The sequence below is a fragment of the Chlamydotis macqueenii genome, chromosome 10, assembly GCF_036417535.1.
Source record: "Chlamydotis macqueenii isolate bChlMac1 chromosome 10, bChlMac1.mat, whole genome shotgun sequence".
Lineage (NCBI taxonomy): Eukaryota > Metazoa > Chordata > Aves > Otidiformes > Otididae > Chlamydotis > Chlamydotis macqueenii.
Window position 1 is genome coordinate 14,711,243 of NC_141565.1, and position 27,116 is coordinate 14,738,358.

The following is a 27,116-nucleotide window of genomic DNA, read 5'->3' on the forward strand; positions in this document are numbered from 1 at the left end:
CAATAAGTAACTGAGCACAGATGTCACTGCAGAATCCAAAAGGTCAAGGCAGGTAGGGATTTGTTTTTCAGTTTTCATAGGAACAAAAAAAAATCAGGAAAATTTAGCTCTTAAAATTTTATCTTTGTTTTTACGAGAGTTGAAACCAATCTCCAAACCCCACCTATTTTGGGAAATGATTTAATGAACAATAAGCTGGATAAGAACTTTCTTCAGGGCCTGTAAATTTTTTGCTTTGTTTAAGATTAACCCTGACACAAGTGCCTTCTCCACTCTGCACAGCACAAAGGGTGGTGCCCTCAAGGGCAGAGAACATCTAATCAGGTCCTTAAATCCTTGCACTGGTAAAATCCCAATTGGGATAAACAGTTCTGCCTCGTAAGGACTGCAGTTTTAACTTCCAGCTGTAATTTTTGGCAGGCACAACCTGGGATGTGGAGAGAAAGTCAAAGGAAAGCCTATGAAAATGCAGTGCCTCCTCATTAGGGGCCCTTTGGCTGCGGCGTAATCCGCTGATTTGGCACCCTGTGCTGTGTGGGGTAAACCTGGATGGACACAAAACCACAACCTCTTCCAGAAAAGTCAGAGCGCAGCAGTGGTGAGGACCCAGCCGTGAGGGCTCTGCTGTACTGATCCCTAAGTTGAAGCAAGGGAGGAGAAAGTCACTGCCATTCTGCCATAAATATGACTTCTTCTGAATTTTCTTACCCCATCTCCTTCTGAATTTTCTCCCCGTCTCCTCTCCTCTGGAAACACCACAGATATGGAAGGTTTGCAGGTAAGCAAATGGTCACAGCAAATGACAGAGCCAGCGCTGAGCACAGCACGCACTGATAAACCCCTGCCAAACCCTTTCCCTTCTGAAACAGAATCCGCGTAATGGAAATAATTAGCAAAGAAACAGGCAAAAACTACTTCTGAATGAAATTTAAGCTTCAGCAGACCACAGCACCGCCAGGAAATGCCAAGTACAAGCAACCATCCCTTCATCCTGAATTCACACCATTTTCTGTCTCTGTTTCCTGTGCAAAGTTATCAATCACTCAGCAACTGCTGCGGGGGGGGGGGGGGGGCTGTGGATCCAGATTTGGATGCAGACTGCCTTGGGACAGGCTTCACCTGACTCTGCAAAAATGTCAGACAACTATCTCGTTTTGAGGGGGCTCTCTGGGAATACGCAGCATACTGCACAATACTGGGGGAAACCCCAGGGACCTCTCAAAATACCCAGAATGATGTGTATTACTGGGGGAGAAAAAAACCTATGTGATTTTTGGATGGGGCAGAGGGGGTCTCTGGCAATACTAGTACAGTACTGGGGGGGTGGGGGGGCCGGGGGGAAGAGCTGTATGATTTCGTGGGGGACCTCTGGCAGTACCCAGAATGATGCATAGCACTGGGGGAGGAAAGGAGGCTGTATGATTTTGGTGAGAATTTCTGGCAATACCCAGCACAGCATTAGATAGGGAAAAAAAAAAAATAATCGGTATGATTTGGGAGGGGGCTCTGGCAATACGCGGCGTGAGACACAGTCCTGTAGGGGACGGAGGAGAACTATGTGATTTCGGGGGGGAGCGGGACCTCTGGCAACGCACAGAACGACGCACACAATCTGGGGGGAGGACGGACCAAGGCCACCCAACACCCTGCAGCACAAGAGCGGGTGCGCGCCGACGAGCGGGCCCCCGCAGCACACGCGCGCTCCCGCCTCTCCGCCGCGGCCGCTTTAAGGGCGGCGGGGGCGCGCAGCCGGGGCGCCCGGCGCGCCGCCGCTTCGCCTCGCCTCTCCGCCGCGCTCCCTCTCTCTCTCTCTCTCCCTCCCTCCCTCGCCCCGCTTTAAAGTCTCCGCCAGGATCCGGGCTCGCCCGCCACTTCCTGTACGGCAGGATGGAGCGCGCCGGGGCCCCGGCTGACCGCCGCCCGCCCGCCCGTGCGCGGAGGCGGCTCTGAGCGCCCCGTCCGCGGCATGCCGCGCGCCCCGCCGCCGCTCCCCGCCTGAGCGCGCGCCGCCCCGCGCCCCGCCGCCCCCCGCGCGGGGGGTCCCCGCGCCCCGCCGCCGCTCTCCTGCCCCGCGGGTGCGGGGGTTCCCCCCACACCCCCCCCCCTCCTCCGGTGAAGAGGCGAGCAGGAGCCCCCCGCTTTCTCCCGCAGGAAGAGGGGTGCGGGGAGAAACTTATTTTCAACAAGTTTGGGTTTTTTTTTTTTCCTTTTCTTTTTAATTTTTTTTTTTTTTCTCGTGCGTTAATTATTTTAGTCCCTCTCCCCTTTCGATGTGCGGCTTTGGACATGCGGAGGCTACTGCAACCGTGTTGGTGGATCTTTTTCTTGAAAATCACCAGCTCCGTGCTCCATGATGTGGTCTGCTTCCCCGGTGAGTGAGCGCCGCGGTTGCGGGGGAGGGGGGGGGTTCCGGTGCCTCCGCCACTCGTGTCCGCGACCCCCGTGGGGTGCGGAGGATGCGCCGGGGACCGCGCGGGCTGGCCCTAACGTTGGGGTTTTTTCGCCCAGCTCCGCAGCACCCTCCCGTCTGCGGGCAGCGCTGCCCGCGAGTGGGGCCGTGCGTGGGCTCGGCTCCGCGCTGCCGGCGCGGTATCGCGCCTTCTCTCCGGTGCATTGCAGCCCCCGACGTCGTGGGGCGGGCGAGGGGCTCCTTGCACGCTGCCTTTCTTGCGTGGGGCTGGTCGGGGGCTCCCTTTGTGCTGCGGGACTGCCGCCCGTCGCCCCGAGCGGAGCGTGACTCCGCGCTCCAAGCCCTCTTTGCAACCCCCGTCGCCCCGTCCCCTGCCAAAAACTTACTTACTCGCGAGTCTCTGCTCTCCCCACCCCACTCGTGTCCGCCGTGAGTGTCTCCCCGTGCCGGCACACTGACCTTGGCAGGGCGGGGGGGACCGGGAGGGCGACGCGGGGCTGCGCGCCCGCTCCGCACTCGGCGTTGGCTCTGTGCAGCCCCCACCCGTGGGAACGGGGCGATACGGGTGGGGTACACTCAGCGCCCGTTGTGTTTCGCACCCCCCCATCGCACCCCGTGGCTTGTGTCTGCGCGTCGCTCCTCGCCCCCCACCCCAGCGCAGGGGCCGCATGTAACGGGGCAGAGTGGGCGCTCGCCCCGCCGTGGGACCCCGTGTCCCGGCCCCTCCGTGTCCCGTCCCCCGCTCCCCGGCCCGGGGGATCGCGCAGCGCCCGCGCGGGGCTCCAGCTCCCGCCGCCTCCGCACTGCCCCCGGTTGTCCGCCAGGGGCGCTGTCGCGCCGCTTGCGCCCCCGCGGGGCCGCGCGCTCCCCCTCCGCCCCGCGCCGCTCCGCCGGCGCGCAGCCCCGCGTAAGCCAGCTCTGAAGCACAGCGGGCCTTTTTCTTTCGTTTTTTTTTTTTTTTTTTTTTTTATTTGTCCCTCTCCCACCGCATCTGCGTCTGCTAAGATCTTCCTGGAAACGGCTTCGCCCCCTCGAACGCCCCAAGAGTGGTTTCATTATTTTCTTTTTCCTGGGCTTCCCTGCTCCCGGCAGTAGTGGGGCGGGGGGGGGGGGGGTGGGCTGTGCGGTGGGGTGGCTGTGCGGTGGGAGGCCTCCCCCCGCGGGTCCTCCTGTCCCTTCTGTGGGCTCCTGCTGCAGCCTGGGTCGTCGACTGCATCCAGGTGTGCGAGTGTGTAAAGAAAGAAGCGAATTCTGCAAGCTTTATAAAAACTTTCACTTCTGTTTGTTTGGGTTTTTTCCTCCCCCTTTTTTTTTTTTTTGAAATACACTTTTTTTTTTTTTGCTAACTGCAAACAAGGAGATAAGCAGATAGACCCATCATATCCCAGTCCTTCCAGCAGCTTCTCACACGGTAAAATTATTTGAAGCAAAAAAGAAGATAAGTTGGAGAGAGGGTTAATACCTCTGCAGCTCTTGAAGAAACATTTATCTTCTTTGTATCGATTTCTTCTCAATTTCAGCCCTCAGAGTGAAGCCTTTCTCTCTGGTTCTGGTATATACTGTACAGTAATTACATCTAGAAGGCAGGCTGCAGGAACGCTTCAGGAAGACAAGCGATGATGGAGGTTTCATATGACAGCATTGTACCACTTGCTGATTTAGATCAGTGGTGTTTGAACCAGATAATATTTGCATTATGGGTTGAATATGAAGACGAATGCAAGCAGAGAGCAGTAGATCTGTGGACGTTTGCTGTGTGCAGATTAACTCTTTAATGCTGGAAGCTGTACAACGACTGGGTGATAACTGGGAATGTTTCAGGGCTGTTCATCGCTCAAGGTTTGCTTGGAAAGCAAACTGTTTTCCAAAAGGGCTTTTATGCGTTTAGTTTTCGTACAGAGCTACCATGTCAGACCTCAGTGACTTGCTTATTCTTTTATGCCTTCTTCTGCAAAGCAGTGGTGTCTGGGGTGTGCGTCAAACATCCCGGTGGACGGGGACGCTCCAGACTCTGATCCGGTACAGCAGAGATGCCCGAGGCAGGAAAGCTGCGGGGAGGATCTCGCTGGACTGTAACAGGGCATTGGTGCTGACAGCATCCAATGGCAAATCATCGGAATTTGTGTTGGCGGGGAATCCCGGCCAGATATTAACTGTTTAGTATCTACTGCAAATGTTTCGGTACCTTTTCATAGCGTTTACTAGAGAGGATTAGAGAATTCAGGCATTTGTTGTTTTATGTGTTAATTTACAAGCATCTATCTTCCCTCTGCTTCGTATCTCGCTTTCTTTAAATGAGAGAGAGGTTGTTATTTATTTTCTCTCCTGCAAATCACTTTACTTTGTGAAAAAACATAAAGGCTATTTTTCTTTTGTTCAGCAACAATAAATGAACCATGTAGAAAATAAGTCGTTGCAGCGTTCCTTTGTTAGGAGGATTGTAATAGATTTTCACTGTTTAAGTAGGTATTTTTGTTGCTGTTCCTTTGGTTGCAATAAGAGGAAGGAGTCATTCTTGCACAAAAAAAAAAAAATGTGGGTAAGGTTTTGCTCTTTCTGAAGTGTTAAGTTCAGTGCATTTCTCCGTGGGCTTGTCACTGGTAATTGCATTGCTTAATAAATCACACTAAGACAAGGTAAGAGAGGTTGTTTCCATGGGGTCTGTTTGCTCATTAATCTAAATTCACAATACCAAAAATCAGTAAGACATAAATATTAGTGTTACTCGGTAACACTAGGTAGTTTCTCAATGCTTTGCCAAGAGATGATAAATATTTATTTTTTTTTTGTAAAGGAAAACGTACACATTTGCGCAGCTCTTGGATAATAGGATTGTCAGAGCAACAACTAAGGAGTGACAATTGTTAGCATTCTCTTAGGCTGGATGCATAAATGGAAGTCATTTTCTTGAGTCTAGATTAGCTCTTTGGTAATGGATCAAATTGCTGCTGACCTTGTAACTGCCTGTAAATGGGTTTTGGGGTTTGAGTCTTCATAGTTCTGAGTTGAGAGTTAATTTTGCATGTAACTGTCTTCTGCTTGGAGGAAAAAATACACTAGGAGCTTTTCCCTATGTACTAATCAAATGCTACTTCAGATGTTTTTAAAGGTACAGAGAAGAGCGGCTTTGTTTATTGAGGATTTTACAGAGGAAGGTGTGTTGTGCACGTAGAGAAATACGGAACGTACAGGAGAGGGCCCTCCAAGACTTTATTTAGTCCTGTGGCTTTTATGAAGATGACACTTCTTACATTTTAATTATCCCTTATTTTCAGTGCCTTTTGAAAAATGTGCTTTTCGTTACGGGAAGTTGTTAATGGAGTCCTTGCAGATAAAGAATGTCAAGTGAGCCTTCTCAGGCTGTAAGAGCTGAGTTTACTGGTACGCTTCTGGGGGAAAACTCCAGGGAGAGCTTTGTTCTCTGTTAGTAGGTTTACAGGAGCAGATTCGTGGTTAACAGAGCCTGGACACAGCTTTTGAGAGTCTTCAAGTTGTCACAGGAGCTGTCTGCACTAACAGCCAGAGTAAGAGGCTTCCTAAGTTGGGGAGGGAGGAAGAGGCATCATGGACAGAGAGCATTTCAGTATATTTAAAAAAGGAAGGAACACAATTTGAGGGTGATTGGAATTCCCTCAGTCATACTGCTGTGTTTGCAATGTCTACAAAGCCTGTGTTCAGGCTGGGGACGTTGCTCTGCTTGGAGAAGTGAGGAGGATTTTTGCCTGTGTGTACACGTTAGGATTTCTGTTACTGCTCCCTCATCCCCTATCTTCTCTCCTTTTTGTCTAGGAAATGGACATGAAAGAGTTTTTGATCCTATTCAGAAAATGGATGTCTTGGTCAGAGCAGGGAGGAACTTCTGTGAGTCTAGCGCAGAGATGTCATGTCATTCACCTGTCCCTCCCTCATCCATGCTGGGAGCCTCTGCTGAAAAAATTAGGTCCTGCTTGGTACCATAAATATCATCTAAAACCACCTGTGGATTTCAGTAGGGTGATGGTTTCACTCTCAGTTTCTGGGTCTTCGCAGGGGCGAGTGTTGTCTGAAGCTATGTACGTGCAGTCAGTTAAAGTTGTACTGTTATCAAGTTGTGCCACTTTAATAGTTGCGGTTTGTTTCCAATTACAGAAAAGACAGATAACAGTGAGGACTCTATCCATCTTATGATCAGTGCTGAAGGACTAACGTGCGTGGAGTTTTCTGAAATAAAATGTTATTAATGTTGACTCTGATTTCAGTGTTAGAGTTTCATGGTTAAATTAAAGAAATGACTTCAAACTTGGAAAAATGCTAATCATCTGGTTGCTGCTTTTTAGCAGCCAAATGAACATGTGGCATGACGTGCTCCAAAGCCTAAGGGTATAGTAATAATGCTGTACTTTAGCTAATATTATAACTTTCATCTGAGAAATTATGAAAAAAAAAATGGGACTAATTTCTGTTTGCCTAAGTTACTGTTCTTCCATTTTAAAAGATTAGAGTTGTTCCTGTGTGTTGACGAAATTGCAAGTATTTATGTTTACATTCCATGCTACTTAAACTTTAATGCTAAACAACAATTTAAGTACTTCAGGAAGTGGAATCTCATCAGACAAATGTTCTTAAAAGATAGACTTGTCTGAGGATGCAAATATGCACTGAATGGATTAATTTATGGTTTTATATATTCCTTCTGGGGACTCCTTGGTGCTTTAGGTGCCTAAATATGTTTACAGATTTTTCCCTTCTTCGTGAGGTAAACTGCTGTCAATGTTTCTTCCAGGTGACAATTGTGGACTTGCATCTTCCTGCACCAGGTTGACAGGAATGTGACTTCGTCGATTGCCCGAGTTTCTCCTAGGAAGAATTGGCCTGTATCAGCTTTGTAGAGGCACGCAGGGGTTAGAAGCAAAGCAGGGAAGGAAGATGTAAATTGATGCACACTTTCATAGTAAGCCGAGGAACCTGGGGCGTGGCCAACTGGAGATACCCAACTAGAGAGTAACTTTTGATGAAAGCAGGTTGTTGTTGTTTTGTTTTGTGTTTTTTTTTTTTTTAATTTATGTGTCAATAAATCTTTAGAGGAAAAAAAAATCCCAGAAAAAAAGATCGTTGGTTGCTGTTAATTTTTCCATTACTCAATATCTTGTGGTAGTGCCAGTGATCATGTTATCCATGTTGTAGGCTACAGATAGCCATCTACATTACTTGCCCTGGGGCAAGTCAAACTGGCTTCTTTCATTTAGTGCTGCTAACACCTGGTACAGCTCTCCACAGAGATCTTGCCCCACTTCAGTGAGGACAGGTGTACTCTTAGGTGAATCAGGGTTACATTGGTCATGTCTTCAAATGCTTGCCCTGCAACGTCCAGCTGTCTTGTTGAGGCATGGCTGTCAGGACATAGTGGATTCCTGATTTATGCCTTGAGCTGTCATGTATTTGTAGCTGAAGCGGAGGCACTTCCCACCCAGAAAGTGAACAGATGAACGAGCGTGCAGGTTGCAGGCACAGCAGTGAAGATGCTACAGTACTCCATGGATATTGCTGGTTTTGTTTCACTTCTCCTCTTTTCTGATTGCTAGCAGCATTAATGGGAAGCTGAAGGAAACAGTGGTCGTGAATTAACTCCCCAGCTGACTGGAGGAGGAGGAGGGAGGACACAGGGCAGTAAGGAAACGCAGAAGTTTGTGCAGTCACTGTGAGATGTTTTTATTACACTGAATGGGCTCACCTTACAGCAATTTGAATTAGTCTTCAAGTGAACTATGGTTCAAGTAAAATCAGTTGGTACATGGCCTTTTTTTTTTTTTAATGTGGTTTTATTATGCATCTTTAAGTTTGCTTGGGAGTTGAAATACTAGCGTTCTTAATTATCAAGTCATTTGAGTAATAATGAACCATTTTCTAGAACTTAAAACTTGACCGCACCTTGCACCTGCCAGCAGTACTGACACAGAAAATCTCAATTGACATGGGTGTTGCAGGTTTTTCTGTGCATAAATGCCGCAGCACTGCCTGAATGTGTTTATCCTGTGCCAGTGCCTGCTTTGCGGGACTTTGCATTCATAGCATGGAGGCCTTTCTAAAGAAAATCTAGGTGTTTTGAGACTTGGATGCTTAGCTTCGGAGAGCTGCTTTGAAAAATCCTTTTCTCTGCTTGCAGATATGTAATGAATGAGATCTTGAGCCCTGAAGAGCTGCATTGGTATTTGGGAGCAAAATGTGAGATGTTATTTGGTCTTGTGGCAGCTGTTCTGTTCTCTTCTTTTTTTTTTTTTTTTTTTTTTTTTTTTTTTAATAAAATGTGCCTGTCTGCCTGACAGAGCGCTGTTAAAGTTCTTCTCTTCTGTTGGGAGTCTGTTTATTCCGCTGACAGTAAAGGAAAGCTGTCTGATCGCTCCTCGCAGGCAAAGCGGATGGTTGTTCTGTCTTTCCACACTTCACTCTCCATCTTCTGTCCTGGCTGTTATATTTGCTTTAATCGAAGCAGTGCCTTGCCCTTTCCTTACTCCTATAGAAGCACCTACAATTTGGATTATTGTCTTTTAGCAGTCTGTAGTCTCAGACCTGGAGTTCTGTGGTCGCTTTGTCAGACCAGTGAGAAGCGGTGTTAGTCGTCCTGCAGTGGAAGAGGACTTCACTGTAACAAGAGGTGAACTCTGAATAAGCAGAATATGAAGGTAAAATCACTTGTACCAATGCACTGGATAAACCATTTTTCTACTGCAGAGGTAAACAGAAATAGTTCCATCCTGACTCCTCCAGATCCTGAGCAGTAAGCAAATTACTTTCTTTGGGCTTCGTTTCATTTCTCTAAAACAAGGATGTCATAGAATCACAGGATTGTTAGGGTTGTAAGGGACCTTCAAAGCCCATCCAGTCCAGCCCCCCTGCAAGGAGCAGGGACATCTCCAACAGGATCATGTCTGTGAAGTAAACTCTGCACCAGTGAGGACCAGTACCTGCCTTTGTGTCAGTTTGGTGCGCTTAGAAATGCTCTCCTGTGTGTGCTTAGAAATGCTCACTGGTTTAAAAAAAAAAAAAAAAAAAAATTTTCCCTTTTAATTTTTTTTTTTTCTTTCTCCTTCTGGATTTTAAAATAACTCATTTTATATCTTAGGAGGTAGTGAAGTTTGTGATACCTATCTCAAAATAAGTAAGTCTTGGCTAAGAGTTTTTTAAAGCAAGTCTACTGATATTTATTTATTTATTTTAAAATGGATGTGTGTTTACAGAGCCTCAGTGAAGTCATCCTCAGCATGAGCCTGTGTCCATTCACACCACCCCACCCCCCCGGAAACTCCAAGTTGAGGCAATAAAGGTCCCTAGTAGCTTTCAAATATTTAAGTATAGGTCTACATTGCAATCACAAGTGAGTTTAGGGATTACATTTTTGATAGACTTCCACTGGTATTTTGATTCCTAGGGTTTTTTCAGACTCCTGGAGATTACGGTATAGATTTACTGCAGCGTGACTGTCTCTTAAACGTTGCATCCGCGTGGTAGGCAGGCAGAGAGACCCAGGTGAAGGTTTCTTCTTGGTGGCCTCCATGCTACTTTAACTCAATTACTTATTCTTACAGTGCAGTAGCTTGTGTACTTTGTATTTAAATCCATGCTTAAAATACAACTAAAATTTGCCTGTTGACAGCAGTTGCATCATATTTTAATTGGTGAGAATTGCTAATGGAGTGTTCAGGTTCTAAAATTAGTTGTTTATTTTTCCTTTCTTCTTTGCCCAAGGGCTTTGCATCAGATTATATCGCTTCTGCATAACTGTTTGTGTTCCAAAGCAACACCTTTGTGCCGTTTTAGCTATTTAAGTAAGTGTTAAAAGTACAGGCTCAGCGACAGCAGTTTCAGAAACTGTGACTTTTAAAATTGTTTCTTACTACATAGTTTATGCATTGTAAAGCGCTTCTCTTTTGTTTACTGAAAATTAATTCGTTGTTATCTTTGTAAACCTGGGGTGCAAAATGTGCGAGTTGATACTGTTTTATCTTGGCGTAATAGCAGGTCCTCGGCTGCTGCACATTGTCGTAGCGCGATTGATGCTGTTCCTGTAGCTGCTTTCATCAAGTGAGGGTTTGCACTGTAACCCTCATGGTGACATTATTCTGAAAAATGGCTGTGCATGTTCTTTTCAGTATTTCCATAGGCTGCCTTTGTGTCAAAGGTGTACAGTTTTGATATTGTCTTTATGCTTCTTGGAGGTTTTTGTTTTACTGTGTGGTGCAGTGCAAACCCACCTCTTTGTATGATTCCGCGTGCTGTGAAGCAGAGGTGTCCGGTCCGTCTGTTAAAATTCTGGCTTTTTGGAGGATACTTGTCACGTGTATCAGCCCTTGGCATCGTTCTGTTACGTTATACCTAGGTCTTTGACCAAAGCTGTGGCTGTTGCAAAGATATCTGTGAGGTTTTCTGTCAACAGCTGTCAGTTGCTTTTTGAAAAAATCAATTATTTGTTTGATGCTCATCTTAAAGCAACACTCAACTTCTTTTCCTTGAATAAAGTGGTTACCAAAATAAATAAGCCACAGAAAAAGTGATGGTTTGAATTCTTCACTGTAGCTGTGAAGCTCAAGCTGCAAATACACATCCACTTCAGCTGTCTCCTGTCTGTTTCGCTCTTCTCTAGGAGTTTAAAGAGCCCTCTGATACTTTGTTACCTTGAGAGTACATACACATTACAATAAAACCATGTCACAGTGGCCTAATTAACTCCGTGACCTGAACTCTGGAAGCCCTTTGCTATCAGATTTTATCCAATCCTTGAATCATTTTTGCAGCAATCTTTTTTTTTTTTTTTTTGCCTTTTCTCCAGTGTTTTTTTTTTTTTTTAAACTTATTTTTAGGTGCACGCCAGAACTGCACGCTGGTCTTGTTCATATCATATATGTGTGATGCTGTTGCCCTTTCTGTTTGTCCAAGGATTTTCAGGGGCCTATTTTTCTGCCACAGCAAGAAAGCTCGTGTTGATTGTTTGCCTAGCATGACTTCTAGATTGTTATTTGAGTCAGTGCTGAACAAAACAGCCTGCTCTTCAGTGGATGTGCCCTGGATCACTAATTCTTAGGGTTTTCAACTTTACTAAAATAAAGTCTTTGAATGTATCTCCTTTGTTTGTTTGTTTGTTTGTGGGTTTTTTTTTTTTTTTTTTTTTACATGACTGGAATACTGCTATAATGGCGGTTTTAGCAATAGAAAGAAAGAAGAAAAAACCAAACCCAATAGATTTCTTAAGAATGTGGTGGTGTGTGTTTTTTGTTCCCCCACCCATCCATTCCCTTATTACTCATGCTGCTGGTTTTGGTAGAAAGTGTTTATTGTAGTGTCCTCATTTTCTTTTGCTGCTGGATGTGGATGTGGGGACTGGATATTGAGCTAGTTGCAAGAATTTGGAAGATCTGTTACTGTGGCCCTGTTTCCATTAGAGTGGCCTCCTTTGGATGCTTCTAGCTTTCTGCCTTGATTGTGTTTTGTTTTGGGCAGTCTTGCATCAAATGAGGAAAAACAATTCCTTCTCCCCCAGCGAATGTTAGCCTGTCTGGGAAGAGGCTGATGTCTATAAAGGGAGATGAGAAGCTGGAGAGAACCTAATGACTGAAGTACAGAGGGAGTCCAAGCTTCCAAATATGAACTCCTTCACCGAAACCCACTGAGAAGACATGATCCATACCGATCAGCTAATATTGGATCAAGTTCTGGCGTGTTGAAAGGACCATAAACTTAATTGTGCTTGATCGATATTGATAGTTCTCGTGTGCTTCAGGATGGTCGTCACCAGAAGTCCTTCCCAGCGTAGTTCAGTGCCGCGCAGACTCTTAATGTGCACCCAAAGCCCCGTTGCCCCTGCCCCGTGTCCATGCGTGCCCTGGGGACTGGAGGAGCGAAGTGTAGCGGCAGCCTGAGAAATCCTGGCTGCACGGAAGGTGAGCGTGGTGCCCGGTGTTGTTACCCGCTAGACCGTGAAGCCTGCAAGTCGTGGTAATACAATTGTATTTCAATTTGTAACCTGGCCTTCTGTATCAGGATTAGGCTACTTCTGTTCTGCACATGTGCATCACTTGGGGAAACATGCTGATAGTACTTAACATTTAATTGCTTCTCTTGATTTTATTTGTAAATTAGAATCTAGAGGATCTGTAAGGAAAAAAAAAAGCAATAGAGCTTAATTGGACAACGTTTCAGAATAACTGAAAAAAAAAAGACACATAGCTTTCCAGCTTTTGGGGCTGAGACAAATGCGAACTTATTGATCCAAACATATGATATCATATTTTAACTACTGTCTAAACTGGAGGTCATCTCTATACTTGATTGCTTAAGAATCTGTCTATCTTATCACATCTTGTACTCATTTGTAGTTGTTTCCATTTCTGGCTTTGTTGGAGAGACAGCTAGTGTTTCAACCTAAATTAAAATCAATAAGAAGCAATTTCGTTTGTTTTTTAAGTACTAGAGCAGGTTTTGGGGGTTTTTTTTTGGTTTTTTTTTTTTTGTTTTGTTTTTTTTTTTAGTAAACCTATATGTTCAACTAAGTCACTTGGTTCTTTCCATCAAGATAATCGCCAGACCTCATTAATTCCTAATTTTTCCATATATAGGAATGAGTTTATTTTCCAGTGTACCTAACAAAATGTCAAATATGATTTAAAAATAAACATTTATTTTAAATCATCACTGAGAAATAAATGCAGCAAAGAATACTTGGCAGATAGAAGTAATTTAAAACCATCTTGAGGAGAAGCATATCCTTGCGGGCTGTGGTGATGCTGTTGACCCAGGAGTCCTGCACTGACCGGGCAGCACAGGCTTCCCCAGGCTTCCCCTGGCACATCTGGGCGATATTCTGCAGGGATGACTTCCAGTAGAAAAAAGCAGAGTCTGGGTCTCCGTGCCTTCAGTCCTTGGCTTGGATATTTCTGCATCACACCAATTCATGTAAGAAGCTGTTGTCATGTTGTCAGCTGGCTTTTACCGCACAGCCAGCAGATTGCCAGTAATAACAATTAACCTGGGTCAAGTTCAGCGTGGAATTCGGACTGAAGCAACGTTGGTACTTCCAAGATAAGGCAACCATAACATAGTATCAGAGTAAATATCTGAAGGTAGTGCGCTGATGAAGTGTCCAGAATAGGATGTGTTTCTGCTCTGGCGAGCTGACCACAGCGTGCAGCAAATGGTCCTCTTCAGATTGCAGTGCAGGCTGCCCAGATGGACAGAGATGGACACGTTATTGTGTACTGCTTGCCCTCTATGTTTACGAAATTTATGAAGGTTCAGTTTCCACTGGCAAGGCTTCCTGTCACTGATGTATCCAGTAATCCAGTTTGAAGAAATAGTTTGTTTTAAGAAATGGCGTTTCCAGAAAGGGTAGACCAGCTGCTGTGGTGGAGAATCTGGCTCTTGCGTGGAAGCTTTTGGTAAGGTGTTTGCTCTGCCTCTTCTGGGTGAAGTTCAGCATTTAGCAATGTTGGGCCAGTGTCTCTATGAGCATTTGTATTCTTCTGCACCTTTATTTTAAATTGGACAAAGTGAAGCGTTAGTCCCTGGAAAAGTGTATGCCAGTATTTTTGTCAGGTGGTTCTTTGCATTGCTGTGATCTTGCCCTGTGCTGCCTAAAATTTCAGAAATGTTTAAGAATTCCTGGAATTCTTAATTCTGAATTCAAGAACCTTTTGGGTGTTTTTAGTCTCATTTCCTGTTTGAATTTCATTGAAATTCCTGAGTATTATGAGCTACCTGTTACTTTAATCCCTTGGGTTCAGTTTTCTCTCACCTTTTCTTTTGCTTCCGCTTGCTTTTAATTCAGATATGTTAATTAATAAAGAAACAGGGCAAACCAAGGGCAAAAAGAGCCAGACCTGGCTACTCCGGTAATCAAAGCAAGAGTCTGTTCTCTTATGTAAACTGCTTTGAAGGAACAAAACATAATTAGTAACTAGGTGACACTGATGAAGAGCACATTTCCTTCATCCTTGAAGGCAACTTGGTTGTGTGTGAACTGCTTGAATTTTATATCAAAACAGCAAGCACTTTCTTTTTAACTAATCACTTAAAACCACCCAGGAATTTCTGTTTATGTGCCAAGAAGCCAGCTGAGTCTCAAAATACATGAGTAGACCTGGTGATCCAGGACAGTGTGATCCAGACAGGTGATCCAGTAGACAGTGATCCAGGAATGTGAGGTAGCAGTGACTTGTCCACACGCTAGCGACGCCTTTCGTGAGTGAATCCCAAGCCATAGTTCAAAGCAAGGAGTAATACATCACAGCACAAACAGATTCTCTGTCAAAAAGGTAATTAATGCCTCATGTCAAACACTATCTGCATGTGTGGCTTTCTTTATTTCATGTTATTAGGCAGTATGACCTTTTCTTTTTCAACAATTAGCTTTCAAGGTGAAAACCAACTTAGGAAGAAAATTAACTTCTTTTTTTTCGTAGCATCTGAGGAGTCTTATAGTTTCGCAGTAGTCTTGATTACACCTTCACGCTTTACAGTTTTGATTGCTGTCTTGATCAATGACTCTTCATTTCTGCAGTTGGAGATTGCGTTCCCCTATTTGCTTCTGTATTTGGGAGACATCATCAGGCACTTTGGGTGCAGACTGTGTCTGCAGAGCCAGACGAGGCTTGTAAGATGCACACTGTCAATGGGTAACAACTCGAGCTTGTCTCATTTGCACTCTGTTAGTAACAAGATCACTTGCTAAATAGTTCTGTTCTGATTTTCAGTTTTTAATTTACCTGATGGTTGTGCTTTCTCTTGAGCTGAGACGATGAGCACCCACTGTAATAAGGCACTGCTCTTTCTGTGCAAACCAAGATATTTCTAAACTATGTACGCTGAGTGTGAGAGACAGGGCACGCAGTTTGATTTGCCTTTTTGCTTCTATTTGTGAAATAGAGGCCATCCTGGAGTTTGCTACATTTGGGGTTGTATTCCTTGGAAGTCATGTTGAAGCACATGAATCTTACTGAAAGTTTTCTTTCTTGATAAGCCAGAAATAGAACACATTGTTTTGGTGAGCACCATTTCTGTTCTCGCTGATTGTCTGGGCCGTACAATACCAAGTGAAATAAAGGATCAAAGCCGGTAGCGTTGTCCTGTCTGCCCTGGAAAGCTGATGGATTTGTTCAGTGCTTCCATTGGTGCCTTTCAGTGCCTTCTGCTGTGATCAATCCAAGCAGCATGAACAAAAATTGGATCCTTCTGCTAGCTCTCATGCTTGCAAGTAAAGTGGAGAAAGCTCGATTTGTTTTGCAGCTTAAGCCCTTGCTGTCCTCACACGTGTGCTGTATGGGAGGCCTGCCTACCTGTTTGGGGTTTATTGTGTGACTCTGCTGTGCTGCCTCCCACGGTGATGCTTCAGTGGTGCCGGGCTGGTTGTGAAGGAGCTACTGCTGTGGTTTTGTGTGTATATCTATCTGTCTATCTGTCTGTGTGGGTGTGTGTGTATGTATACATATATATAAATGCTCCTGATGTCTTTCAGCTGGATAGTAAGGATAATACAATAATACACTGTTAGAGTGTCTTTAATATTTGCAGCCTTTCTCAGAAAGAGCTTAGGCTGAAAAAATGTCTTTTATTCAGAGCTACTGTACCTTTAGGAAGCTGCTTTGCCATCCCTTTGCTCTTCCGTCTCGACTGTCTTCCACTGATGAATTGTTCTGATGGTCACTGGCCGTTCTGGTTATTCTGGTAGTGTTTGCTGTGTGGATTCCTGAGCCATCCTCCTTCCTGCAAAACCAAAATCCAGCCAGAGCTGCAGTGCTGCCTTCCTGAGCATCGTATTGTCTTTGCTGGGGCTGGTTGCCTCTCATCTTCATGAATGCTCCCCTTTGGACTGGGGACTCTTTTCTTTGCCCCCTCCATCTCCGGTGTAGAGAGCCCTTACGCTTATGTGGTGCTTGCTCTCCAGGCCTTATGTGGGCTTCAAGCAGGAATCACCAGTGCCTGAATGCGTAAGCTGAGGCTGCGTCATTCATCCCCTTGTTGCTGAGCAGTTGGCGCAATCTTCTGGACACAGGGACCCGATTTCTCAGATATTTTGTATTTCACACTTGGTAGTAAGGAGGATGCTCTGATGCTCTATGATCCATCTTCTGCTCTGTCTGGTCTGTTAAGCGCTTCTGAGGTGCTATTTTGCATTCAAGTTGCCATGTGTTGCTACATATATATATATTTATGTCTGAATACTACTGCTTTTAAAACCTGGCATAGTAATAATTAAGCTTAGGAATTACACACCTGAATAGGTTTCTTCCGTTAGTAAAGCGGTTAGTAGGTGAATTGGAACGAATATTCAGCAGATGTTGTAGTAGTGGAGTAGAACTGACTTGGCACTGGGGATTCATAATGTGTATCTGAATCCATGCTCATAGACAAAATTGTGAAATGAGATTTTTTTTTTTTGTGGAAGAACAGTCTTGTCCAAAGAACAGATAAGGCTGCTTTTTAGGCTAGGAATCTTCTTTGGTAGGTGATACTGAAGTCAGATGGCCTTGTGATTCCTCTGGCTGAAGTGTGTTTAGCTAACGCTTTTTTTTTGGTAAACTTTGAAGCCAGGATTGTACGTAAGCATATAAAAACTGATACTGCCTGTTAATTTTGCAGTACAATTGAAGTGGTATGGAGAAGGGCTGTGTTTCATAGTAACAGGTAATCAGTTCTCCAGGACTTGTTGGTTTTGGTCTGTAAAAAAAACCCTCCCTGTTCAGTTCAGTGGAGACTTCCACCTTCAGCGTGATGGCACAGCATCAGATGAAATCTGATCAGTGAGTGATTTATTGCAATGTTGACAAGAAAAAAAACTATCTACTAGAGAAAACGCTGATAGAGGACAATGATACTTCATTGAAGTTTCTTCCCTGAAAAGCTACAGTGGCATTGATGTTTCAGTGTTTACATGTTGCTTCATCAGTTTGGGCAGTTTGTGTCATGGAGGGGAAATGTGTGGAGATAGCTTGTTTTCAAACCCTAATGCCTATAGACACATTTGTTTTCAATGAGTAAAGCCAGCGAAGAAGCAAGCTACTTGTACAGTCATGTTCGCGGTCAGATTGCTCCCTTTTCCTGTCTGTGCTCCATTTTACCAACTATATATTTTCTTTAGTGTTTCAAGAAACAGACTGAAAAAGCAGTAGAAACTGTGGCAACAGAGTCTGTGTAAAATACATACTGGGGTTCTAAAAATCAGTTTAATTTCAGCATGTATTTTAACATAACCTTCTGCAGTATTTTTCTTTGCTACTTCTTCCCCAGTTCATCTGTTTTCCATTCCATGCCGGGAGTGTCTGTGAAGCCCAGAGTTCTACTGTGCAACACGTGAGAATTATGCAAGTGACAGTTAGAAGGAAATTGCATGGTATAATGTACCAGATAATAGGTGATTTGCTCAAGGCATAAAATAATTGAAGGGATCTGATGATAATTTTGAGGAAAAACCCCTGACTCTGGGGGACTGTGTACTGTAGAATCTTTAAAATTCATCGTTTCTAGTGTCCTGGTTTGAACCTTACTTTGAAGAAATGTAGGCCTTTAAGAGCTACGGGGTTTGTTGCCACTAAAGATCTCGATGTCTCCTGATGCTCTGGTGTCCCTGACAAGGGCAGCAATGGACTGGACCATAGTTACCTTTGAAATGACGAAGCTGGACAAACATGCTAAAAATACCTTCTTAAGTTGGCTTTTGTGTAACTGGCACTTCTCAGATGACAGGCTGCATTTTCATCACTTCCAGGGTGTTGAACCAGGTTGAATTGGTCTAGCTTTTGTTACTGCAGTTGGATCCGACAGCTACAGAAAAGCAGAATCTGATGCCCTGTCTTCCTTGCGGTGAAGGCCCGTGTGAAGACATTGCACGTATGACTGGCAAGCTGAACTCCTTTGTTCTTCTTAGACCAAAGTCACTCCTGATTGAGAAGCATTTAAATTTAATTTAGACTTGAACAGTTTGGACCATATTCATCACAATATACCCATACACACAGTCTATCCTGGCTCTTTATGTTTCTGTATCTTGTGTGATGCTGAAAACATTGCAGTGAAAGAGACACTAAGGAAGGCAGCCAGGTGTTGCCTTCCATTCAGTGACGTGGATTTTTTTTTGGTCAGAGAAACACTGTGAGATTCTTCTTTGCATTCTCCCAGGTGTATGATTGTGGCTCGAGGCTTCTGGTTTGGTTCATGTGGGAGCTTGGATAGCTGAAGGTGTATGTTTGGATGAGGAGCTCTGAGGAAGTGGCTGTGCTTTCTCCCTCCTAGACTCTGGCTCAGCAGGGTGCTGGCAAAGTTATTGATGGTGCTTTCAAGACTTGCTGCACAAGGACGAAGTTCTGTGAAGGAGTCATGGCTGAGTGAACCAGCTTGCTGAAGCCAGGATGGCTTCTCTCACTGTTGTGGCAATGGAGAAGGTGAACTCCTGTCCTGCAGTTTGTGGAGCTCATCTGAATTCATGTACCAAATGGCAAGATTTCCTCCTGCTTTAATGGCTCTAGAGACAAAGAGTGAGATAGCAGCCAGGGAACTGTGGAGCTCTTTGTATCTTGGGAGAGAGGCGCACCTTTCTGGTGGGGAATGGGGGACTCTGGTACATTGCCATGCCATCAGTGAAGTGAGAGTGCCAGACAGCCTTCTTGGCCTGTGAATTACATGTGCAGGTATCTAGCTAGCTGATTTCTCTCCTTGGAAGTGAAGACAAGAAGTGTGTTGCACAGCCATAGCTTGATCTGTATGAGTGGATCCAGCATGCCCATAAGGACTCTGTGGTATCTGTGTGAGCAGTGTTTACCAGGCTAGGAGATGTCCTTAAGGGTCCTAATGTCTGACCGTGCTGAGTGTAAGTACCTTGACAGTGAGGGTTTCTGTTCCCCAGAGAAATTGGTTTTTCCCTAAATGGCTTGAATTCCCTTTGGATGCACCTGTCTGTCAGACCAGTCTGTGCCTCAGAAAGAGGCAGCCTTTCCTCAGCGTTATCTGGGTTTCTCTGACCTAGAGGACACACAGCTGTACTTTCACCCTTTGAGCTTCTGAACAGCTGGCTTCAGAATAAATCTGGCTTGCCCTTGAGCTTCATAATTATGAAGTCAGTGTTGATACTGAGCTGGTGGCATTTTTCAAAGAGGACAAATAGCAGTAGTCTTTCCATTTCTCTTTGATCAGATAGCTGTCTTCTGAGAGAGGCCAGGAGCTGGTAAACTGATGTGCAGTGGCTGAGGGAGATCAAAAATGATACATCCACTAATTACTGAATAGTTTCTGAAAAAGCAATTTCTTGGTGTGTAAAATAAATTGTCTATGGGTGGTGGTATTGGTATGCTGTTGATCATGCAGCAACCATCTTTGCAAGCCTGAGTTTTCATTTTAAAAAGCATCATTGTCTGTTCAATATTTGGGCATTCATACTCCCCCTGGGTTGATCAACGATTTGAAATGAATTATCTCACAGTGCTGTCACAATTAGAGAACGTCATGCTCAGGTGAAAGGGTTTGTCTGTTTCATAGATTGGAAAGATATGCTCAGTGAGAATGAACATCCTCCCAAGGTTAAATTATCTATTTAAAGCTCCTCCAATTACAATGTTGGATAGAAGGATTTTTTTTTTTTAAATGTGGATAAGAGTTAGCAGAGGACAAATGACATAATTGACCAGGGAGAGAGAGACTTCATACGTGCTTGCTTCTAAAAGAGTGAGAAGGACGAGGAGAAGACAATGCCAGGGAACTGCCTTCAGACATCTTAGTCCTTTCTGCATGCCTTAGTCTCAAGCAGTCTTTGCGGGTTGGGAAATAAAGAAAAAAAAAGATTTAGTGTTTGTGTAAAAGCTTCCTGTGACTTCTCCCAGGTGTGCTCTGTGGGGCTTGATGCCATTTGGCCTTTTTGTAAGGAAAAAAAAAAAAAAGAAAAAAAGCAACCCTCATATTGGGATGTATAAATAGTCTACTTTTTGCTCTTATGTAGCATGGAAGAACGTATTAGCTGGTGAGCTGAACTGACATGTTCCTTTTTGCACAAGTTATAGCAACTTAAATGAAAATTACACTCATAACAAGAGAATGCACTCTGTTTAAATTAGATAAGGAGATTATGACAGAAAAAGATTATTGAATAAAGAGGTTTTTAAACTAGCCAGTGAAATAAATGTATGACTTCAAACTTTGTCTTGCCAGAATTTATTAATAAAACACAGTAAGGTTTTTGGAAAACAGTGAAGACCTCTTCCTTTGAAGGTTACAGTGTAATTTGTGTAATTGTGTTTGTGTAATTTGACTTCAAGAGATGTCCTTGTAATTTGGTAAACTGCAGATCTTGCTCTCATCTATTGCATTTTTCTTGTGCCTCATATTGACGCATCTAATTGCCTCATAACTGTATCCTCAGTGTAAAGCCATTGCAGTGCCCTCTGGACCTTGAGAAATTCACCTTCTGGTCTGTAATGATAGTCTGCATGGATCTTACCGGTGAGGCAGCTGGCCACCTTTGCTTGCTTCCTTACTAAGTATACACAGCTAATTGCTGTTCTGAATAACCTCCTTTTGCCATCATACAGCTGAAGAAAACTTACTGTGTGACGGCGTAATTGTTCCCAGCTGCAGGATGCCCTCTCTTGGCAGGGAAGCCGGCACACAGCAGTGGCAGGCATCCTCTTGCCAGGAGCTGGCTGATCCTCACGGAGAAAATCCCCGAGCGTTGTACGTGTACGGCACCGTTTCAGCTGGGCCTTCACGGAAAATGTGTTTCCTGCTGGAATGGGATAGAAGAGTAGCTCTGGGCAAGGCAGTGATCGGTGTTGGTAGGATGTACATGTAATTATGAATATATTATTCTAATGACACTCTGCTATTAAGTGGGCTTTGAACTCTGAGTTTTCTCAGTACAAAATGGGTGCTGAACCATCTAGACAGACTTGGAAAAAAGTTACTATTTTAGTGCAGCTTTGTCGCTGAACTCTGTTAAAATCAACAGAAAATGTGGGCAAACAATTTATATCCTAGGGCACTAATGCTGTGCATTGAGTTTGTTTGCCTAGATGTTGTGAGATGAGATTGCTCTTGGCTGATGAAGCTGGGAGAAATTTTAAATCTGGGATGAACGCTTGAAACACTGCAGAGGGAGGTAAAAACAAATGGAGAAGAGGTGCCCATGGGAGGGTCGAGGGCAGAGAGTCACGGTGAGGAGTTGAATCACTGCAACTCCAGGTGTAGACAGAGCTGGTTTAAAAATGGGTTTTGTTGTGTTGCAGGAATTTCTCCATTGACTTTACACAGCAGGGCCTGAAGAAATGGCTGTTGTTAAAACCATTGGAAATAGAAAGTGTCTGTACATCTTAAAATTGCACAGAATTTTTAAAAATTACTTAGGAAAGATACCTCTTCACATATGTATCAATTCTTAAATGAATTGTGTTAGACTTGAAAAGAAATTGTACCATTTACAACTTATTTCTGCGTCCTTGGATTGAAATATTATGCATAGAGTTCAGAGCAGAAGACGCGGAGTGAAGTTATACAAGCTTAATAAAAATAAACCTACACATGACTTTGCATAAAGGGGGGGAAAAATCAAAGGACTAACAAATTTGCATAGATAACATTTGAATTGTTAATTCATATTGCACTTCATTGCAAGGATGTCACTTTTAATTAAGAATAAAATGTGGTAGATATTTTAAATGGGAAATGATTATAATTGCAGATGGAAATTGAGGTAATGAGAACTGGTTTAATTAATTGTTAAAACTTAAAATTCTTCTTTTTTGTTTGTAAGCTTGTGGTCTGTGGACACTGACACTTGTGTTGTAGATGCGTATATTTAAACATACAATGATTGGGCCATGAAGTGTTGGCAGCAAACTGTTTTAATCTGAGTTCTGTCAGTTACTTGAAAGGGTCTGTTTGTATGGATGGACTTTGGAGCATCTTTGGTAGACAGACTCTGCTGTTTGCAGGACTGGTGTGAAATTGTGGTGTAAAAACACTATTCCCACATTGTTCTTTTTAAACCATATTTGTCTGTCATTGTGAGTTTCACAGATGATGGAGATACTTCACTGGAGAAAAATGAGGTGTTGTTTCTACCAAAAGACTGTTGCCTTTGGAGTTCTCCGTTGATGAATATGACAATACCGTACTGACCTGAATTTAACTCTTAAAGATGTTGTTGATATGTTGTGCTGTATCTGTGGTTAACCGACGTGGCCCTTCAGGAACCTGTGGGCACTGGTGCACACAGCTGAGCAGATTTGTGCCTGCAGAGGGAAGGAGAACTCAGGGTGTGCGGCTCCTGTCATCAGAAACCAACGTGTGTCTGGGAGGGTTCCTGCAGCTCCGCAAAGCAGTGTGTCCAGCAGAAGTCTGCTAGGGAAGAAACTGGTGATACTGGAGGGAAAGGAGCTCCAGGTCTGTGCAGAAGCAGCCCTGCTGTTTTGCTGTGCCCCAAGGGTATTTTGTTCTGAGCAGCGTTGGATGCTGCTGCTGTTGGAGAAGATCCTTTGGCCCCGCGTGTGGCACCTATGGGGGCTGTGCGGGGGTTTGGGAGTGGGGAGCTGTGGGGTGGCATCTAACTTCTCTGTATGCACTTCATCACTTTGTCTAATTAAAACTGTGTCAAGATCTCTTAGGATTTACAACCTTGTGTTTAGGGAAATTCAGCATGGAAACCTACAAAACAACCATTTCCTGTTCAGATAGCTGTTACACCTGAGGTAAATAAAAATATTTGTGTAGAATTCTTAGAATAGAGGGTACTTCTGCCATTTGAAAGCTTATTAAACTTATTTACCAAGCGTAGAGCTTTGTGTCCAGAAAGGATTTTGAAGCGCATAGAATTAGTGTTGCCACTTATGTTAAGAACCACGTATGAAGTCTCTGTCATCTCTGGTTGCAGAGGGACTTGGAGAGAAATACAATTAGCACTAATTGGAGTTGCGTCTGAGTCTTCTGTCGGTTGATGTGAGAATGGACCCTTGAAGTGATTGGCAGGAGCTACCTGCCCCATCTGACTCCCTGAAGAGCTGCTCTCTTGCATGGCAGCGCATCACCAATGAAATGAGTGTTTACCAGAAGCCACCAGCTCGCATGCCTGAATTATCCGTGCAGCACAGCCGCTGAAATTTAATGCAAGTTACGTGATGTGCTGGGTACTTGTAGCTGTAATAAAGATGCACTGCAATTTTTTTGAGAAGTCTAGAGTTTTTATTCCTGCAGATTTCATTGCTCTGTGATTCTCTGCAGAATGGGTGGAAAAGAAGGTTTGGCATACCAAAGAGCTGTCTAACCTTTTCAATATGTGTGGGTTTTTTTTCGTCTTGGATTTTTGTCTTGTCACTTGGGAAGTAGCGCTTCACCTGAAATCCAGCTTTTGTTACCTGTGTTGGTCATGGGAAAAAAAAAAATGCCAAAGTAGATAAAAACTATATATGCAGAAAGACACATCTCTGCTTGGTTTTTTTGCCCCTGGGTAAATAAAATAGAAACCTAAGAAGTAAACTAATTTTCAGTAGAACGATAAAATAATTTTACTTGAATGACAACATAGTTTGTTTTTTTTTTTCTTTTTTTTCCTCTGAAGTATGCAACTAGAGATATGAAGTATGGTAAAGTCACCAGGGTAATATACAGTTGATAGCAGTGCATTCATTTGCATCTCTTCCCCTTACCTTGTGTTTCTTTTTTTTCCCTGAAGCACATGTGTTGGGAATTGAAAATGTAGTTTGCCTATTATACACTGACAGTAATCTTTCAATTTTTTTTAATGTAAAAAATGAGGCCACAAACATGAGCAGCCACTGATGTATGGGGCTATTGATGGGAATTGAATTTGTGAAGGGAAAATGGGATTTGGTTGTAGTCTGAAATGATAATGATGTAGCCCAAATGGATTTGTAATGGTCATTCATTCTTTTTTTTTTTTCTTGCAATTTTGTGGTTTCACAAAACATATTTATGCAGGTGACTATGAAAGTAGCATAGGTTCCCTCTGAGTGGGCGTTAATAGCTAATGGCAAATAATAAGTATGCAAAGTCTGAGCTTGAGCCTATTCCCACAGACTTCATTAGGTGAAGGAAGAGATGCTGTGATTTATTTTCCTAAGAGTGGGAAAAAATGGTTGAGGTAGTACTTCTTTGTGAGATTTAAGAAATAATAAAATGAAAATGTACCTTGACATGAATTCTTAAAAATGTATGGATTTGTAGTATCAACCTAGTTAATGCTTTATGCATCTCAACAAACATATGAGGCACTTTGCACAAGCAAAGACTTTGCCCTGAAGAGTTTCCAGTCTAACTTTGATCAAACTGATGTGCGTTACATTGAGGTGCTGTTAGATACTCGTGTTCCTGTCAGCTGTACCCGTGTGACAATTCTGCCCTGCCTGTAGTTTGAATTTGTAATTTGGGCTGCCAGGGGATGGCAGAATTTTCTCTATATCTTGGGTGCAGTTTTGTGTGCCTTATGGTACTTGTCTGGTGGGGCTGGTTTCAGTGGAGCTCTGCCTTCCCTCCTGTGAAAGTGAGGGGAGAAGGACATGCCAGTGTTAATATGGCCAGAACAAAGTGATGGTAACAGGAAAATGAGAATTTAGTGGTGTGGATGGATTTTTGGCTTTGTTTTCCTCTTGTTTCTAATGTTTCTTTTTCTTTCTTCTTTTGGACCAGTGAACGTCATACTTGCGAACTGCCTTCCATTTTAACTGGAGTGTAATCCTTGTTAAACACCATATAATTTAAAAGTATGAATAGACGTAATTATGGAGTATAGGAAAAAGTGCTTTTGGTTTTATAAATATATTCTGTGTAAATTTTTCCATTTAAAATCAATACAGCCAGTGGTCAGATGCAAAGGCTGAAAGGTGTTTATGTAGAGGAGTCTGCTCTAGAGCTGCAGAAGACAAAAAGGGGAGCGCAGGGAGAAAAATGGCCCTGATTGACCTGTAGTTACCATTGCTCTTCTTTTCTTCTTGCTGCTGACTAAAGCGTGAGCTTTCCAAAGAAGAGCTCGGCTTAATGCTCTGAGGCCAAAGCTGTGGTGCAATCTTTGAGGGGCTTTTTGGGGGCGAGCAGGCGCATTGCTGAGGCGCGGTGGGAACCTGCCCGTGATGAGCAGAATTGCTTCAGTATTTCCTGCAGTGTAATTTCAGCTATTTTGGCTACAAGCCTTACTGCTTTTGTACTTATTTTATTTTCTTGGGTAAGCATTCCATGAATGATCTTGATGCAGAAAGGCTCGGAGCATCGTAAGTCTGTTTATTTTAATTGACTTTGCTATCCTGATAAGCTAAAGGGAGAAAGAGCCAGGCAGCTCAGTGGGTAGGGTTTCATTTGTTTAAATACCGGCATTTGGAAACTGCTGGCTTGTTTTATAACCCAGTGAGTCTAACGTGGGCTGGGTTAGTCTGACATCCCGTTTGTGTGATCCATTTGGGGCAGAGACTTTTCCTGTCTGCAGAGCGCTCAAGGCACCGCAGACCTCTTCAGAGCTTTCGAGGGCTGCGGCTGTATAAATAGCATTACGGGACAGTGCTTTCCTCTGTCTCCTTCCTTTGGGAAGGATGGCAGTTTCCTCTCCTGGTCCATTGTTTTGCTCTGTTTTGCGCAATGAAAAAGAAAAAGCTGCAAATACCAAGGCATGCCTGTCAGTTGGAAATAGTCACCTTTGAGTCCAGGAAACCGGTGCTGGGTCTGTCCGTATGAGAGTGTTTGAAGGATAAGTGCTGAAGGAGTCAAGAATCAAATAATTTTTATTTGACTATGGAATTGCTAAGTATTTCCCCTCTAAATTTTCAAATGTTAAAGTAAACTAGACTTGCCAATGGTTACTGTAAAAATACCATTTTGAACTCTTCCATTAGTGCGAATGGAGTATATTTTCTATGAGAGATTTTCTGGTTTTGTTTATTTATGACTGGCTGCTAAACAAGCCAATTCCTTCTCATTGTATAGTAGTTCATGTTTGTGAAGTGGTGGTCTAGAGCCATCTGGACTGTGGTGTAATTTGCACTTTTAACAAACATAATCTTGAGGGGAAGTGGGCCCCGAAGAAGTTATTTTTAAGTTTTGCTCCGGTGCAATGAGCGTTGTGAGAGATCAGATGCCACATCGTTCGTGGGCGTCTCTTCAGGAGCCGCGTGGTTGCAGGCATTGATGGAAGCCATGAGAGCTCGCGGATGAGACAAGCCTACAGAGAGCCTGTGTCCCACGTTGACTTTGTGCTCAAGGCACAGCCAAGTAGAGGTGGATGGAACCATGATGATGACTGTTGGAGCAGGAGCTCTTGGCAGATGTAGGAGACATGCTTGCTGACTCTAAGTTTCATACTCTGTGCATACCCTGCTTGGTGTGTTATGTTGCAACCATCAGTACCCTTGGTTTAGCTCTGTGTTCCTTCTACTTTGGCTCAACAGCTCATTTTCACCTCTTGGCTCTAACTCAGGAACTTACTTAAACTTGATTTTTTAAAGTGTGTTATTGAATTGGAGCCAAAATGGTGAAAGTGAGAAGTTTCTCACTAAACAAGTAGATTCTTGTTCTTTCAATTTTTTTTTAATTTTTTTTTTACAAAAACTATAAATAAATTCTTTCTGAAACCGTGTAGATGATTGTACTGTTTGGTGTTTCACTTCTACTTTGGCAAAATAAGTATTTGTTGCTCTAATAATTTGCTGCGTGTAAACCTCAGACTCCCTTTCACACTGCAAAGGGAAGAAAATTGCCATGC

At 43.7% G+C, this 27,116-nt stretch overlaps 1 protein-coding gene across 1 annotated transcript in view; it reads left to right on the forward strand.

Moving 5' to 3' along the window:
• Window positions 1–1,776: 1,776 nt before the first annotated feature.
• PTPRG (protein tyrosine phosphatase receptor type G) overlaps window positions 1,777–27,116 on the forward strand; it is a 401,938-nt gene continuing 376,598 nt past the window's right edge. The window contains exon 1 of the mRNA XM_086755857.1: window positions 1,777–2,371. Coding sequence (XP_086611983.1) covers window positions 2,287–2,371 — 85 coding nt within the window. The 5' untranslated portion in view covers window positions 1,777–2,286. The remainder of the gene's footprint in view (window positions 2,372–27,116) is intronic.